The sequence below is a fragment of the Neoarius graeffei genome, chromosome 7, assembly GCF_027579695.1.
Source record: "Neoarius graeffei isolate fNeoGra1 chromosome 7, fNeoGra1.pri, whole genome shotgun sequence".
NCBI lineage: Eukaryota > Metazoa > Chordata > Actinopteri > Siluriformes > Ariidae > Neoarius > Neoarius graeffei.
In genome coordinates, this window is record NC_083575.1 from 63,974,294 (window position 1) to 63,992,640 (window position 18,347).

General features: G+C 40.5%; 1 protein-coding gene across 1 annotated transcript in view; it reads left to right on the forward strand.

The window, feature by feature from the left end:
• Window positions 1-18,347, forward strand: part of LOC132889578 (adhesion G protein-coupled receptor A3) — a 493,612-nt gene that overhangs the window by 98,734 nt on the left and 376,531 nt on the right. Inside the window, exon 3 of the mRNA XM_060926228.1 lies at window positions 7,368-7,439. Coding sequence (XP_060782211.1) covers window positions 7,368-7,439 — 72 coding nt within the window. The remainder of the gene's footprint in view (window positions 1-7,367; window positions 7,440-18,347) is intronic.

Sequence of the window (18,347 nt, forward strand, 5' to 3'; positions counted from 1 at the left end):
TTTCCAGCCCAAAATATGTTCAAAACCCGCCAAAATGCACTTGAAACCGCCCAATCTGGAAACACTGGTTATATTCTTAGCGTGTGTAGTTAACAGTTATTCCACGAAATCGAGTCGTACATAAGCCATGTATGCCAAGATTGAATGGAATAACTGTTTTATTCTAACCACATCCACTGGATTTTGAGAAACAGAGCATTTTTTTTTTTTTTTGCAAATTCGATAAACAAAAACTTTATACAAAACTTCTGATAAAAATCTTTCCGCATAGAATGTAAACAAATCGGCGAAATGACAGTAGCAATTTGTGAAAAATGCTATAATAATAATAATAATAATAATAATAATAATTCTTGAAAAAGAAAAAAGATACATTCTTACCATCAAATACTTTCATTCCATATATTTTTTGTTTTTGTATTTTTGGGCTTTTGTTTTTGAGTAGAGTTTTTATTTCGTCCTCGGTTGGTTCGGCAACACGCGCCGTCATTTTGGTTTTCTCTGCTCATGGTACAGTATATGAGCTGATATCCTAGTAGTAGTGTAGCCAATCAGAAAATGCGATTGCTCATTCCAGTGAATGTGGATAGAATAATTTCTGATATTTAATAGGGATATACTGGTGTACCCTGTACAATGTGTACAGCAGTGTTTGTTTTCATTATAAATACAATTACAGTGTTTTAATTATGTGTAATAAAATGCCTACAGTTAAATAAAAGTCCATCACTTGAAACTTAAACATCTGTAGGTTACAATTTTTCACTTTTTTTGTTAACTAAAATGAAAATAGAGTGTTTTCATTTACTCCAATAAACCTAATATAAGAGGAACTATGAGTAAGTCAAAATGTACATTAACCCCATGTTCTGTGTGGGTCAAAATTAACTAATTATTTTTATTATTATTTCTAAAATTAGATCAATACGACAGCTTTATATGCTTTAACATCCTTAGGGAATAAATAAAGTTCCAGGTAGATAATACAGTGAAAATAGGGTCAAAATTAAGCAAAGATGTGGCTTTAATCTCTCACATATTCCCACAAGTGCACCCCCCCCCCCCCCCACTATCAGAAGGATCAGCAAGTGTGTGATCATGTAATTTTGCCTTTCTGTTTCTATATTGCTAATAAATGAGATGACTGTGCAATATCCTGGGTGTTTTAAAGGTGACATATTGTACCCCTTTTCCACAAGTTGATACAGTTCCCTGAGGTCTTAATGAAATGTCTGTGACATGCTTTGGTCAAAATACCACAAGGAGAAAGCACCACAGCTCCCTTCTCATCCTGTCTGTTGCCCCTTTTCCACCAAAGCAGTTCCAGGGCTGGTTCGGGGCCAGTGCTTAGTTTGGAACCGGGTTTTCTGTTTCCACTGACAAAGAACTGGCTCTGGGGCCAGAAAACCCAGTTCCAGGCTAGCACCAACTCTCTGCTGGGCCAGAGGAAAGAACTGCTTACGTCAGCGGGGGGGCGGAGTTGTTAAGACCAACAACAATAACAAGACCACGAAAGATCACCATTTTTAAGCGACGAGAAGCAGCAGCTGTACAAACGCGAAGTCATCCATTATTATTAATATTATTGTTGTTGCTGCTGCTGCTTCTTCCATGTTGTTTTTGCTTCGATATTCGCACCAAGGTTTATGCAAACGTAGCGACGTTACTGACGTATACAGCGACGTAATGATGTGGCTTCCCTTAGCACCGCAAGCTATGGAAAAGCAAACTGGTTCTCAGCTGGCTCGCAAGTTGAACGAGTTGTGAACCAGCACCAGCACTGGCCCCGAACCAGCCCTGGAACTGATTTGGTGGAAAAAGGGTATAAGTAGCTCTGTTCAAAACGGCTGATTTGAGTGCCTATTCCTTTAAATGATAATCAGACACTGTTCACTCCCTCTCCAGTTGGCAATTGCTGGGTTTCAGTCACATGACTTTTCTTAGCGGTTTTACCGGAAGTGAAATAGCTGGTGGTCTAAATGGCTGCCGTAGTGCAAACAACTAGCGATAACTTATCAGAGTATGCTCATAATCTAGAAGCCACTGCTCGCTTTAGATATATTCAGAAGATTGCTACGTGCAGTGGAATCGACCCCTACAGTCTGGGAAAGAAGGATTTGTCATACAATCTCGAAAACTACCCTTCAGTTGAGTTCCCCGACATCTCAAACTATCTGGTGTTGCAGACGTCCTTCTACACCGCAAAACAGATGAAAGCTTGGAAGAGTATGGAGGCTTACAGCTTTTTGTATGTGCCTGGGTAAAGGACCTTGGTATCAAGTCACTGCTGAATGAATCCTGTATTGTTTTTGCCGGTGTAAGTATTTTTTTTAAGCTTTTCGTTCGCGTCTTTACAACGAAGCGCTGCAAGTTGAAGTGTAAGCAAACAACAGTTCGCTTGATTCTCACTTGTGTTGGCTCTTATCTCTCAGGTAAATCATTCACAAAGATAATCAGAAACCCCTTTAAAGACCTGGATCTTAGTTAAACAATACGGAGAAGTGATCACAGTGCATTGTAACTGTATGGCTGGGTAAAAATTTTGTCGCGACCTTCATGCATATGGACTTTGTGAGGAGTGAGGAGTAAACAAAGAAACAGCTGGGGACTTTAGCGCTTCATGACGAAAAAAGTACCATAAAATAACGACACAGCAAGAAAAGTACTTGGAAAACAAAAAGGATATAGCTGAGAGGGATATACAAACACTTCATGAAGTGATCACTGCAAACTCGAGCATGCTTCAACTCGGCTCCCTTCGATGTCAGTGAGAGGTTCAAAAGCCGCCTTTCTCAACGTCTTTTTGTGAAATCCTGTGTTCGTTCACCCTTTTTTATTAGTTCACAGGGAACCCTGAAGAAACTTTTATCAGTTTCAGGGTTTGATCGATTCAAATGACCTAAAGCAACGCAAGCATCAGGCATTCTCCTTACAAACGCTCTGTCAACTGAGCTTTGGTAGACTACCAGGTAAAGTTTTGAATAACTAATGAGGCGGATGTGACGTCATGTGAAACCCAGCAATCAGGTAACACTTTCTTCATGAATATTCATTCATAAATGTAGTTCTCAAGCCATGAGTGGAGATACTCAGATGAGGGATGACATAATTCTAATGCGCTCCCCTTGTGACATAGAAAGTGGAGCCAAATCTGAACAGCTTGTTGAAGCAAATGTTTTCTGAAATAAGCAGCTCAAAAGAAACTGACTGGGTGGCTTATTTCAGTTTGTGCATTGGCTGGCACTCCAAATGTATGTGTACAAGCACTGAAAAAAATTAGTTTTTCATAATGTCCCTTTAAAATAAATGTTACACTGTGGTACAATGGGTAGTGTTGCCAATTCACAGCTCCAGGGTCTCTATTTTGATCCTGAGCTTGGGTTATTGTCTGTGAGGAATTCCATGTTTTTTACGTGTAGTCCATTTCCGTTTCCTCTAGATTTGCATACCGATTAGTGGATTGGCTGAAATATTGTTAGTTGCCCTAGGTGTGAATGAGTGTATGAATATTCTTGTGTACGGTGCCCTGCGATGGACTAACCATTGACCGTTAACCATAAGTTTCCGAGTTGATATATCAGAATCTTGATATTCTAAGGTTCTATCTGGGTTAAGAATGAATGGTAGACATAACCATATAATATTAAGGTATTATAGAATTACATATAGACAGGTTAGGTGTTTACTGCTGAATATATGCCATACAAAGATAAGCAGTGAAAGAGCATGTTGGATGGAGGGATGAAATGGTTCTGAATGGGTATGTTTCTTAATTGTCGACACACCCCATTATGGCAGACAGCAGCCATTTTTCAGTATTTAATGATCCCATCAGTCAGGTGTTAAATGCTGAATTAAGGAAAAAAAACCTGCTGTGGATTTTCAATCAGAAACATCTTTGTCCTCTAAAAAAGACTGACCTGTCCTGAAACGCTTCACACACTCAGATAATATCAAAGGGAAGTGGATTACATTTCTTTACAGTAATGACATTTTAGCAGACGCTCTTATCCAGAGCGACATATGACATACCCAGACCAACCTGGGGAGCAGTTGGGGATTAGGGGCCTTGCTCAAGGGCACTTCAGCCATTCCTGCTGGTCCAGGGAATCAAACTGGTGACCTTTTGGTCCCAAAGTTGCTTCTTTAATCATTAGGCCATGGCTTCCCATGGATTAGCAATGTAATGAACTGCTATAGGGAGGAAAAAAAAAACACAAGTGGAAGTTGAGAAAATATGCATAACTCAAATGAATTGTGCAAATTAAACAAACAAAATGTACAAACAAAGGTAATTAAAATTATTTAGAATTCATTTTCCACTTAAGGTATTGTGCATGATTGTGATTTAGCTTTGATGGCCCTATTTGAGCCAGTCAGCAGGTATCAGATTGATTGAGCACATGTATGTTTAGTTATGTCTCCACACATTGCTGCTGCTTCCAGAGCTCCTTCAGAATCCTGTCACTCCCCTCAGACAGACGCAGGAAATATGAGGACACAATTTTAGGAAGTTTGCTTTGGCCCTGGAGGAACACATGGAGTTCTGAAATCATTGAGTGTATTTTTAGCACACTGGGTGTGTGGAGACTGAGAGGGCAGGCCAAAGGGAGGGGCTGATTGCTAACACTGAGATGGTGAGACTCTCATCTGATCACTGGGTAGCATTCTACTTCTTTAACCCAGCACTTTAGCTGAAAGTGAAGGCCCTATTTATGGACTGTGGCCACAGAGATAACACTCAAAAAGCCCAATGGAGGGCTGATTCCGTTAGATTCGATTCTGTGCCTCTAAACACAGTGTGCATAAAGAGAATGGGAGTGTAATGAGGATGAGAATATCCTCTGCGGCTTGCATTAGTTTAACGAGCGCGCGCGCGTGTGTGTGTGTCTGGGATTACTGACCATCTGCTTTGAAGGGCAAATCATTATGTAGAGAAGTAATTGGTCCCCTCGTGCAGCTCTAAAACCCACAGTGATGTGAGGATTAAAGTCCACACAGACATTAAAGTGAATGAATATGTGTATTTCCCTCTGCAAAGAGCTTCAGCATCCAATGACTTGCATAAGTATTTGCTCCCCTTGAACTTGGTTGCTTCTCTGACTAATGACCTCCTTACCCAATCACTGATTTTTGGTGGACGGCCTCCTCTAGGCAGAGTCATGCCTGTGCTTTATACTTTACACTGTTAATAATGGATTTAAAGGTTGGGTGGTGCAGTGGGTAGCATTGCTGCATCACAGCTCCAGGGTTTGATACTGAACTCTGGTTACTGTCTGTATAGAAATTCACATGTTCTCCATATGTTCACACTGGTTTCCCTCCACCGTCCAAAATTATAAAGGTAGGTGGATTGGCTACACTAAAACTTGTCTGCATGTGAGTGAATCCTGGTACAGATTTAAGGGGGGACGCACACACCCCCATCCAAAAAGAAAAAAAATAGTACATGGCTATTTGGAATTGTGACTTGAATGTATTGCAAATACAGAGATATGCCCGCTGTTTTTTTAAAATTAATAAGGCTTAAAAATAAACAAATCGTTATGTGGGATTGAGCTGAAGAGTTTATGGTATTAATTTATATTTAATAGTAGGTCCTTGCTTAGGTTTTTTTTTTTTTTTTTTGCTTGTGACACGAATGCAGTGAAAAGCAAGCTGGGTGAGTCCTGTTGGATTTTAACAGGGTGCGGGAACTTCGTGCATCAACATAACATACTGTATTTCCAGACTGCACTGTAGACTACATGTAAAGGGTGGGCGCCATCCTTTTATGTTTATGGTATTGTTAACGTGCATGTTCACAAGCCAAAATGATGAGATGCTGCAGCAGGCTTACTGCATGTCCACACACGTGTCGGCTGTCTGGCTACTGCTCATGTTCATTAATAGGTATCTCTGTACTCACTATACCCTGTGTATGTACATGGTACACGTGCTGTTTTGGGAGCTCAGATTGCAGTTACTGACTTTGTATTATAGACATGCAACTCTTGCAGTCTTTGTTTATAGTTATCTCAGTATTAAACTCTATCTTAAGTGGTCACTTACATTCCCTCAGTTTACCTGGTTATATTCACTGTCTTATATGTACATTGAATGTCCTGAGCAGGAGCTCAGATTGCAGTTGCTAAAATAGTAATAATTTATTGATATAAAGTGTTTTGTGGTCATATATCAGTTGTAATTATGTTCTACGCATATACCTGCAACTCTGACAATACAATTTTCAGTGACTAATAAAATTGTTTTGAAAGTTCCTACTTTTAAAACATATTTTTTTGATATGGTAATTTTCTTTAAGAGATTTCATTTACAACATGTCTCTGACAGCTCAAAATGCATCTCCTGGCATTTAAAAACTGCAGAGCTTCCGGGGACCGCCAGAGGCCCCCGGACCCCTGGCCTTACTGGGTTGACACCCCCCCACACCCCCTTCCCATTTTCCGGGATCTGACCCTGCTTATGTGCATACTGCCCTTTGATGGACCGGCTGTTATTGAACATGAAAGAATGAATAATTTAATGATGCTCCATGGGATGTTCAAAGTTTGATTTTTTTTTTTAAATAAACAAACCTTTTTGGATAATTTTACATGATAACATATTATGCCATTTGTTTAAATATGTTCTCTGATAACCTCTGGGATGTTCCAGAAACTGGTATATATTACAGTATACTGGCATTACAGTAATTGCTGGATTCATTCAACTAATTATATGACTTTTGATTCAGACTGGTTGCATGGAAACTATCCATCCGTCCATTATCTATACCACTTATCTGTCAGGGCTACAGGGGAAGCCAGTCCCAGCTGATTTTGGGGCAAGGGGCAGGGTACACCCTGGAAGGGTCACCAGTCTATCGCTGGTCTAACACAGAGACAGGCTATGGGCAAATTAGAGGAGCAAGTTGATCTAATCCACATTTCTTTGGACTGTGGGAGGAAATTGGAGCATGCAGAGGAAAACCATGCAAGCATGGCCCTTGCTGTGAGGCGACAGTGCTAACCACTGCACCACCATGTCACCCACACCAAGAACTAATTTAGGGTTTAAGAATAACTATATTGAGTACAATAAAATCCATATTTCACTCCACTTCAACATGATGGGTCATTTTAGATAGATAGACAGATAGACGGATGGATTTATTTTATTGATCCCAAGCTGGGAACTTATGTTACAGCAGCAAGTTATCAGATATGCAGAAAAAAAAGTGTACATTCATGATACACAATCCTAATTACGTCCACTTCATTTTCAGGTTATAAAACTACAAAATGTGAAAATGATCCTAGGGGGTTTGAGGGACACAGTCATTTGTTAATTAATATTAAATCATTTGTGTCTCTTTCTCTCTGTAGGGACCTGAGGAGTAATTTGATTAGTACAGTGGAGCCTGGAGCATTTCGTGGATTGGCTATGCTGAAGAGGCTGTGAGTATGATAATGCATGATAATCTTTGATTAGACAACTTGAGTAGAAAACAGGCCCCACTTCCCTTTGGCATATGTATTCATACCTGTAATTCTACATCTAAATCTAAAATAATAGTTTACTTGACACCTAGTATACATCTTTTCAAGTACAGGTAGTCGTCGACTTACGACTGCGTTTGGTTACGACTGACCGGTCGTAAACCGATCTGGTCGTAAGTCGGCCTATGTTAAATGAACGTAAGTATATTGTGATGTGTAATGATATTGTAATCATCTTAAAGTCTTATTTTATCAACATTTTCTTATTTCATTACCTTGGCTCATTGTTTGGTTTAAGTCAAACACTGCATACTACACTGCGTACAGTACAATTCGTTTAATATGTGCAAAACAAAAAATACGAAATACAGGTGTGAAAAATAGAAGACATTTTAGTTTGAAACGTACCAAAATACAAATGTAAAACATAGCAAAATACAAAATTTAGTGACTGCTGGCATCACTGGTGCTTGGCTGTGGGTCGTCGACGTCATCATCAGCTGTTGCAGCGCTCGGGCTGGCGGGAGCATTTGCTCATTTCATAAACCAGGAGCTGGGGCGGAAACTGTATGACAGAGTGCACGAGGGAGCGCGAGAGAGACTGCGCATGTGCCTGGAGCTGGGGCGGAAACTGTATGACGGAGTGCACGAGGGAGCGCGAGAGAGACTGCGCATGTGCCTGGAGCTGGGGCGGAAACTGTATGACGGAGTGCGCGAGGGAGCGTGAGAGAGACTGCACATGTGCCTGGAGCTGGGGCGGAAACTGTTGTATGCGGCGAGAGGCACTGCCGGGAGCTGGGGCGGAAACTGTCGTACGCTCAGCTAGCTCAGCTGGGAAACACTTGCCAGTCATAACCAGACGGTCGTAAAGTCGATCGGTCGCAAGTCGCATAGGTCGTAAGTCGACGACTACCTGTACAGTGAATGTGGACTGGATGTGTTATCACAGTGACTGGTAGAGTAATGCTACATGAACACGCAACAGCTTTTTGCAGCTTGTTGTATTATACATAACTTTGTTGTCTAGCTAGCTAATATTTTGTCGTTTTCTAGCTAGCGAACATGCTGGAACCAGCTATGTGTCACGCATCACGAACTCAAAGTAAAATGTTATGTTACAAAGGAGGATTCAATGCACTATTTATGTGTATACAACAAACAACAAAAATACTTGTAAAGCACTCATAGAGAGAGTTCTGAGCGCTAAATATACAATATGTAAATACATGAATGGACAATAAGAGACACTAATATGAAGTTTTAAATAGATGAATCTTAAGTTTTGACTTGGAGAGAGAGAGAGCGAGAGAGAGAGACAGAGTCACAAGATCTAATGTCTATGGGTAACATGTTCCAGAGGTGAAGCACAGCTACGGCAAAAGAACAATAGCCATATGTCTTGAGATGGTAATCTACCGGCTTTAAAAGAGTGGTATTTGAAGATCATCGAGCTGTACAGCATCACTGATATAACCAGGTGCAAGACCATGCAACCCTTTGAAGGCCAGAAGTAAAATCTTGAAGTGGATACGTTTGTCTATTGGTAACCAATGAAGCTGCTGAAGTACTGGACTGATATGGTCAAATTTACGTGTATACAGTTAGGTCTATATATTTGGACACTGACACAAATTTTGTTTTTTTACCTGTTTACCGAAACATATTCAAGTTATAGTTATATAATGGACATAAAGTCCAGACTTTCAGCTTTCATTTGAGGGTATCCACATTAAAATTGGATGAAGGGTTTAGGAGTTTCAGCTCCTTAACATGTGCCACCCTGTTTTTAAAGGGACCAAAAGTAATTGGACAGTTGACTCAAAGGCTATTTCATGGGCAGGTGTGGGCAATTCCTTCGTTATGTCATTCTCAATTAAGCAGATAAAAGGCCTGGAGTTGATGTGAGGTGTGGTGCTTGTATTTGGAAGATTTTGCTGTGAAGAAAACATGTGGTCAAAGGAGCTCTCCATGCAGGTGAAACAAGCCATCCTTAAGCTGCGAAAACAGAAAAAAAAACCCATCCGAGAAATTGCTACAATATTAGGAGTGGCAAAATCTACAGTTTGGTACATCCTGAGAAAGAAAGAAAGAAAGAAAGAAAGAAAGAAAGAAAGAAAGAAAGAAAGAAAGCACTGGTGAACTCATCAGTGCAAAAAGACCTGGACGCCCACAGAAGACAACAGTGGTGGATGATCGCAGAATAATTTCCATGGTGAAGAGAAACCCCTTCACAACAGCCAACCAAGTGAACAACACTCTCCAGGAGGTAGGCGTATCAATATCCAAATCTACCATAAACAGAAGACTGTATGAAAGTAAATACAGAGGGTTCACTGCACGGTGCAAGCCACTCATAAGCCTCAAGAATAAAAAGGCTAGATTGGACTTTGCTAAAAAACATCTAAAAAAGCCAGCACAGTTCTGGAAGAACATTCTTTGGACAGATGAACCCAAGATCAACCTCTACCAGAATGATGGAAAGAAAAAAGTATGGCAAAGGTGTGGTACAGCTCATGATCCAAAGCATACCACATCATCTGTAAAACACGGCGGAGGCAGTGTGATGGCTTGGGCATGCATGGCTGCCAGTGGCACTGGGTCACTAGTGTTTATTGATGATGTGACACAGGACAGAAGCAGCCGGATGAATTCTGAGGTATTCAGAGACATACTGTGTGCTCAAATGCAGCCAAACTGATTGGTCGGCGTTTCATAATACAGATGGACAATGACCCAAAACATAAAGCCAAAGCAACCCAGGAGTTTATTAAAGCAAAGAAGTGGAATATTCTTGAATGGCCAAGTCAGTCACCTGATCTCAACCCAATTGAGCATGCATTTGACTTGTTAAAGACTAAACTTCAGACAGAAAGGCCCACAAACAAACAGCAACTGAAAACCGCTGCAGTAAAGGCCTGGCAGAGCATTAAAAAGGAGGAAACACAGCGTCTGGTGATGTCCATGAGTTCAAGACTTCAGGCAGTCATTGCCAACAAAGGGTTTTCAACCAAGTATTAGAAATGAACATTTTATTTACAATTATTTAATTTGTCCAATTACTTTTGAGCCCCTGAAATGAAGGGATTGTGTTTTAAAAAATGCTTTAGTTCCTTACATTTTTATGCAATTATTTTGTTCAACCCACTGAATTAAAGCTGAAAGTCTGAACTTCAACTGCATCTGAATTGTTTTGTTCAAAATTCATTGTGGTTATGTACAGAACCAAAATTAGAAAATGTTGTCTCTGTCCAAATATTTATGGACCTAACTGTACGTCAGAAGCTGCGCAGCAGCATTAAGAACATGTTGAAGCTTCAGAAGTTCATCCTTCGGCAAGCCAAAGAAAAGCTCATTGTACGAGTCAATCTTCGATGGCATGAAAGCCTGAATAAGGATCTTTGTTGTGTTTAACAACAAAAACGTCCTGATACTTGCAATATTTCATAGATAGAAGAAAGTACCCTTGCACACAGCATTGATCTGTAATGACACTGACATAGTTCTATCCAAGATGGCTTCAATAGTCCTCACTGAGATTGATGGAGCAATGACTTCATCACCAAAGACCAGAGATGGGAAGGGTGGCAGCTTACATATATTTGTTAATGATAAATAGGATGTCCACTCTTTTAAAATAAAACATGTGCTAGCTGATTAAGTATGGGCTTTTTGCTAGTTGGCAGCCAGTTAATGTTAGCAAATTTGTACTTATTTAGGGCAACATAATGGTGTAGTGGTTAGCACTATCGCCTCCCAGCAAGAAGGTCCTGGGTTGGAGCCCAGTGGCTGACAGGGGCCTTTCTGTGTGGAGTTTGCATGTTCTCCCTGTGTCTGTGTGGGTTTTCTCTGGGTGCTCCCACAGTCCAAAGACATGCAGGTTAGGCTAATTGGTGGCTCAAAATTGAGTGTAGGTGTGAATGTGAGTGTGAATGGTTGTTTGTCTCTGTGTGTTAACCCTGCAATGACCTGGTGACTTGTCCAGGGTGTACCCTGCCTCTCGCCCATGGTCAGCTGGGATAGGCTCCAGCTTGCCTGTGACCCTGTACAGGATAAGTGACTACAGATAATGGATGGATGGAAATAAGTATTTGATCCCCTACAAACCAGCAAGAATTTTGGCTTCCACAGACCGGTTACTGTATGTGCCCATGAGGCACACAGATTAGTCTGTCACTTTAAGAAAGTAATCCTAATTTCTACTCATTATGGTTATAAAAGACACCTTTCAACAGAATCAACCTCTTCCAATCTCTCCACCACCAAGGGTAAGACCAAAGAACTTTCAAAGGACATCAGGGACAAGATTGTAGACCTGCACAAGGCTGGAATGGGCTACAAGACCATCAACAAGTACGTTGGTGAGAAGGAGACAACTGTTGGTGTGATTATTAGAAAATGGAAGAAATACAAAATGACCATCAATTGCCCTCAGCCTGGAGCTCCATGCAAGATCTCACCTCGTGGGGTAAGAATGATCATGAGAAGGGTGAGGGATCAACCCAGAACTACATGGGAGGAGCTTGTTAGTGATCTCAAGGCAGCTGGGACCATAGTCACTAAGAAAACCATTGGTAACATACTACGCTCTAATGGATTGAAATCCTGCAGTGCCTGCAAGGTCCCCCTGCTCAAGAAAGCACATGTACAGGCCCATCTGAAGTTTTTCAGTGAGCACCTAAATGATTCAGAGAAGGCTTGGGAGAAGGTAATGTGGTCAGATGAAACCAAAATTGAACTCTTTGGTATCAACTCAACTCATTGTGTTTGGAGAGAGAGAAATGCTGAATACAATCCCAAGAACACTATCCCCACCATCAAGCATGGAGGTGGAAACATTATGCTTTGGGGCTGTTTCTCTGCTAAGGGTACAGGACGACTTCACTGTATTGAGGGGCCGATGGACGGGGCCATGTACCACAAGATCTTGGAAGAGAACCTCCTTCCTTCAGTCAGAGCACTGAAGATGGGTCTTCCAGCATGACAACGACCCAAAACATATGGCCAAGGCAACAAAGGAGTGGCTCAAGAAGAAGCACATGAAGGCCATGGAGTGGCCTCGCCAGTCTCCAGACCTTAATCCTAGATCAAATTTGTGGAGGGAGCTGAAACATCGAGTTGCAAAGCGACAGCCTCAAAACCTTCAGAATTTGGAGAGGATCTGTAAAGAGGAGTGGACCAAAATCCCTCCTGAGATGTGTGCAAATCTGGTGACCAACTACAAGAAACGTCTGACTTCTGTGCTTGCTAACAAGGGTTTCTCCACCAAGTACTAAGTCATGTTTTGCTTCAGGACCAAATACTTATTTCACTCGATCAAATAGAAATGAACTTATAACCTTTATATGTTTTTTTTCTGGACTTTTTTGTTGATATTCTGTCTATTTGTTAAAATAAAAGTATCATAAAAATTATAGACCACTCATTTCTTTGTAACCAGGCAAACTTACTGCCAGTAATGTCACAAAGGCGTTGTGAGCTGAACAAGCTACAAACATGCCTTCCAAAGACTACAGTACAACGCTCAAAGTTCACAACGCCCCGTCTCCCTCCTATTAGATTTAGCTGACTCTTGTTCACTCTGTTAATTGACTACACTACTTACGTAAGCTTCTCCCTCACACACAGTGCGAAGTACTGCTCTGTGTTTCTACCAGTCATACCAAGCCTTTCTTGTCTGCATTCCTTTTGTTATCGAACCTTTGCCTGTGTTATTCTTCTGCCTGCTGTCTACTACACTGTCTGCTGATCGATTGACCCCTGCCTGTTTCCTGATTATGAGTTCGCTTTCCAATTTGGCTATGTTTCCTGTTTGAATCCCCGCTCTCCCCTGCACATACATCCGTTAGTGCCTGCATTCTGACACTTACAAAATCAGCAGGGGATCCTTTATGTATGTATGTATGTGTAATATTTATATATATATATATATATATATATATATATATATATATATATACACACACACACACACACACACACACAGTGGTGCTTGAAAGTTTGTGAACCCTTTAGAATTTCCTATATTTCTGCATAAATAATGACCTAAAACATCAGATTTTCACACAAGTCCTAAAAGTAGATAAAGAGAACCCAGTTAAACAAATGAGACAAAAATATTATACTTGGTCATTTATTTATTGAGGAAAATTATCCAATATTACATATATATGTGAGTGGCAAAAGTATGTGAACCTCTAGGATTAGCAGTTAATTTGAAGGTGAAATTAGAGTCAGGTGTTTTCAATCAATGGGATGACAATCAGGTGTGAGTGGGCACCCTGTTTTATTTAAAGAACAGGGATCTATCAAAGTCTGATCTTCACAACACATGTTTGTGGAAGTGTATCATGGCACGAACAAAGGAGATTTCTGAGGACCTCAGAAAAAGTGTTGTTGATGCTCATCAGGCTGGAAAAGGTTACAAAACCATCTCCAAAGAGTTTGGACTCCAGCAATCCACAATCAGACAGATTGTGTACAAATGGAAGAAATTCAAGACCATTGTTACCCTCCCCAGGAGTGGTCAACCAACAAAGATCACTCCAAGAGCAAGGCGTGTCATAGTCGGCGAGGTCACAAAGGACCCCAGGGTAACTTCTAAGCAACTGAAGGCCTCTCTCACATTGGCTAATGTTCATGAGTCCACCATCAGGAGAACACTGAACAACAATGGTCTGCATGGCAAGGTTGCAAGGAGAATGCCACTGCTCTCCAAAAAGAACATTGCTGCTCATCTGCAGTTTGCTAAAGATCACAAGGGCAAGCCAGAAGGCTATTGGAAAAACATTTTGTGGATGGATGAGACCAAAATAGAAATTTTTGGTTTAAATGAGAAGTATTATGTTTGGAGAAAGGAAAGCACTGCATTCTAGCATATGAACCTTATTCCATCTGTGAAACATGGTGGTGGTAGTATCATGGTTTGGGCCTGTTTTGTTGCATCTGGGCCAGGACAGCTTGCCATCATTGATGGAACAATGAATTCTGCATTATACCAGCGAATTCTAAAGGAAAATGTCAGGACATCTGTCCATGAACTGAATCTCAAGAGAAGGTGGGTCATGTAGCAAGACAATGACCCTAAGCACACAAGTCGTTCTACCAAAGAATGGTTAAAGAAGAATAAAGTTAATGTTTTGGAATGGCCAAGTCAAAGTCCTGGCCTTAATCCAATCGAAATGTTGTGGAAGGACCTGAAGCGAGCAGTTCATGTGAGGAAACCCACCAACATCCCAGAGTTGAAGCTGTTCTGTACGGAGGAATGGGCTAAAATTCCTCCAAGCCAGTGTGCAGGACTGATCAACAGTTACCGGAAACGTTTAGTTGCAGTTTTTGCTGCACAAGAGAGTCACACCAGATACTGAAAGCAAAGGTTCACATACTTTTGCCACTCACAGATATGTAATATTGGATCATTTTCCTCAATAAATAAATGACCAAGTATAATATTTTTGTCTCATTTGTTTAACTGGGTTCTCTTGATCTACTTTTAGGACTTGTGTGAAAATCTGATGATGTTTTAGGTCATATTTATGCAAAAATATAGAAAATTCTAAAGGGCTCACAAACTTTCAAGCACCACTGTATATATACACACACACACACAGTGAACCTTTATATCGGTTATTGAACAGAAGTGTGGGAAGAGAAAAAAGAAGAGTGGAGGTGAGTGTGCGTGAAATGGAAAAGGGAAGTAATGTATTGTAGGGTCAATTTGGACCAGCGTCTGGAATCAAATTGCCAAATTGGCTCTTTTTTTTCCTCTCCAAAAACTTTTTGACTATTGCTGTAGGTGAAAGGCACAAGCCCGTGCTTTCGTGGATGCAGTGCATGAAGAAAAGTGAAACACTCACTGTCTGATGTGTCTGTGATGCCACACCAGTGTCTGCAGTCAGAAATGAGACACCCTTTGAAGCAATCACTGCTGCTTAAGATCTGTGTGTTCAAAGCACATTCACATACTCACACACAGATCTAGTCTTATTGAAATGTAAAGAGGGAGCATTCATGCCACTTGATGTTTAGAAATAAGCTTATTGAAAAGACCCACAGCTCACTGACACATAATTAGAAGCATGATCATACGCTTTCTCTTTCATGCATTTTTTCCAGTTGCAATGTATTTGATTGGAATGACTGCTATAATATTGTAACGCTTCCCTGATTACAGTGGATGCTGAATCACAGGCAGGCGGGATCAAGTTCACTTTCGGTTTTATTTCAAAACCACAAACCAAACAAAACCCGCTTTTCAGCTGGCGTAACTAAATTATTGGGAAGTAATGCGTGACTTCAGCCCGGGGAAGAGAACCTCACTCTCTTCTGCTCTCTCCTTTTATCTGCTCCTTCTCACTGCACACAAACACACACACACAAACAGCAGGTGCTTCCACTTTGCCACTCACCTTCCCCGGCCTCCCTCTCCATTCAAAAAACGGGCGCTTGACCACGCCCCCACTGCCACAGATATGAATCATATAACAATCTATTAGAATATACCATCCACTTTATTAGGACCACCATACTAATACTGGTTAGGACCCACCTTGCTGTCAGAACAGCGTTAATCCTTCATGGCTCCTTTGAGATTCTGATGCATGTTGACATGATTTTCATCACGTGATTGCTGCAGATTTGCCCGACCCTACCAAATTCTGATGTTACCATCTGCGTCTTACAGCAATAATCTAGATTAATCACATCAGGCAACATTTTCTGGTGAGCCTGTGCCTGCTGGTGTGTCAGATTCCTGTCCTTGACTTGGAACGCAGTGTGATCTTCCGCTGTAGTAGTCCATCTGCCTCATGGTTTGAAGTGTTGTGTGCTCCGAGATGCTTTTCTGCACAGCATGATTGTAAAGAGTGGTTATTTGAGTTACCATAGACTTCCTGTAAGCTTCTAAGAGTCTTGTTTTCCTCTGACCTCTCACAATAATAAGGCATTTCCTGACTGGCACTCACTGGATGGTCCACCCCCCCACACCTTTCTGTGTAAGTGCTATAGACTGTTGTGCATGAAAATCCCGGGAGATCAGCAGTTTCTGAAATACTTTTAACCAGAACAGCTGACAGCAGCAACCATGCCACACAAAGTCATAGGTTTAGCATTTTTCTCCTTGTCCTGATGTTTGATGTAAACATTAACTAAAGGTTTTGACCTGTAACTTTACGCATTGCATTCAGGCCACATGAATGATTGGATAATTTGATGAATGAGCAGGAGTACAGGTGTGTCATAACAACGAGTGTACAAAGAACAAAATTTGTTTATCATGTGTACAGATGGAAAAATTGAGCTATCAGACCAAACATAAATAGTCACCTGCCAAATAAGTAAATTTACTGTCCTAGAAATGAACACATTTATTTACTTACTGAATCAAAACAAACAAGGACATGCTATGGTTTGTTCTGCAAAAAAAGAAAAATGGTGGAACTGCTTATTAGTTCATCCGGCCAATAGGCAATGAGCTTATGCCATCATGTGTTCGTCGCCCATCCGACATCGTCTACATTTCATGAAAATCGCTTCTTCTCTCTCAATTCTTAACCGATTTTTATTCTTTTTGGCAGGAAGATAGGTCTGCCTGGGGTGCATATAGTTTCTACCCAAATTTGCATAATTGCAATTAATAATGAAGATATGGAGTAATTAAGCCCTAACAAGGAGTTTCCACACAAATCGCTTCTTCTCCCTCAATTCTTCACTGATTTTTGATTCTTTCTGGCAGGAAGGTAGGGGTATCTAGGGTGCATATAACTTCTACCCAGATTTGCTTAATTATAATTATTAATGAAGTTATGGACTAATTAATCCTTAATGAGCAGTTCAACAAAAATCGCTTCTCAGTCAATTCCTTGCTGTTTTGGATTCTTTCTGGCAAATAGGTAGGTATTTCTAGTGTGTATATAGCTTCTATATATATCTTGTATATAGTGTGTATAGCTTGCAACATTTATTGTGCAAGGTGGCCCAATTTAGATTGTTCCTTCTAGACTAGACGGGGCCAGAGTGAGCTATGATGTCATTGATGGTCTCATTGTATTGTAACAATCAACCCTGTTTTCTTACAGGAATATTCCATTGATTTAATTCTACTTTTACTTAATCGAGCAAAGAGCTAGAAATCTATTTGCTCAAAATTTGTAGTGGAAGTCGAAGGCTGTTTTTTATGTATATTCATCTGTTTGCAGTTCATACAAAATTCATTGAAATTATTCTGTTGGTATGTTTGCAATTTGATTTGGTTCACTTTTACAGTGAGCATAATTAAGCCAAAAAGTAATAGAAACAACAACAACAACAAAAGCCAAAGGTGTTTAGTGCTGAAAAACTCCTTGTAAAAATGTTTCATTCATGGGTCAGTGATGGAAAAAGGTAAACAAAGCTTTACCCATAGAAATCACAAAACATCATGAGAGCATGGAGAACTGAGCCTGTGCTAAATTAACAATTTTGTAGAAATAACTAAAATGTTTTGTCACACATCCAGCTCTTTTTGTTTCTGCAAACAAAAACACACTGTATGTTTGGTTCACTTCCTACAGTTGGGTCAATTTAGCATCAAATTTCTTTCTCGCTACAGATGAGCTGATAGAATCTACTCGTCACTGGAGTGAGACCTCCTCACTTATAGGCTCTCAGGCACAGTGAGGAGGAAAATGCATGAGAATTCAATTCCGATTGACTAAATGCTGCATATGTGAATGCAGCGTAAGGGTACTTTAAAATTTGGCCCAAATACTAGAGTTTGCACTTCGGACTAATTCTGGGCTTGCAAATGGGAGGGGCACATCCATTCTGTTTTTCATATTTTACTGTGATACCAAAATGCTGAACAGTGGTTTTTAGATCTATAGCAGGAAT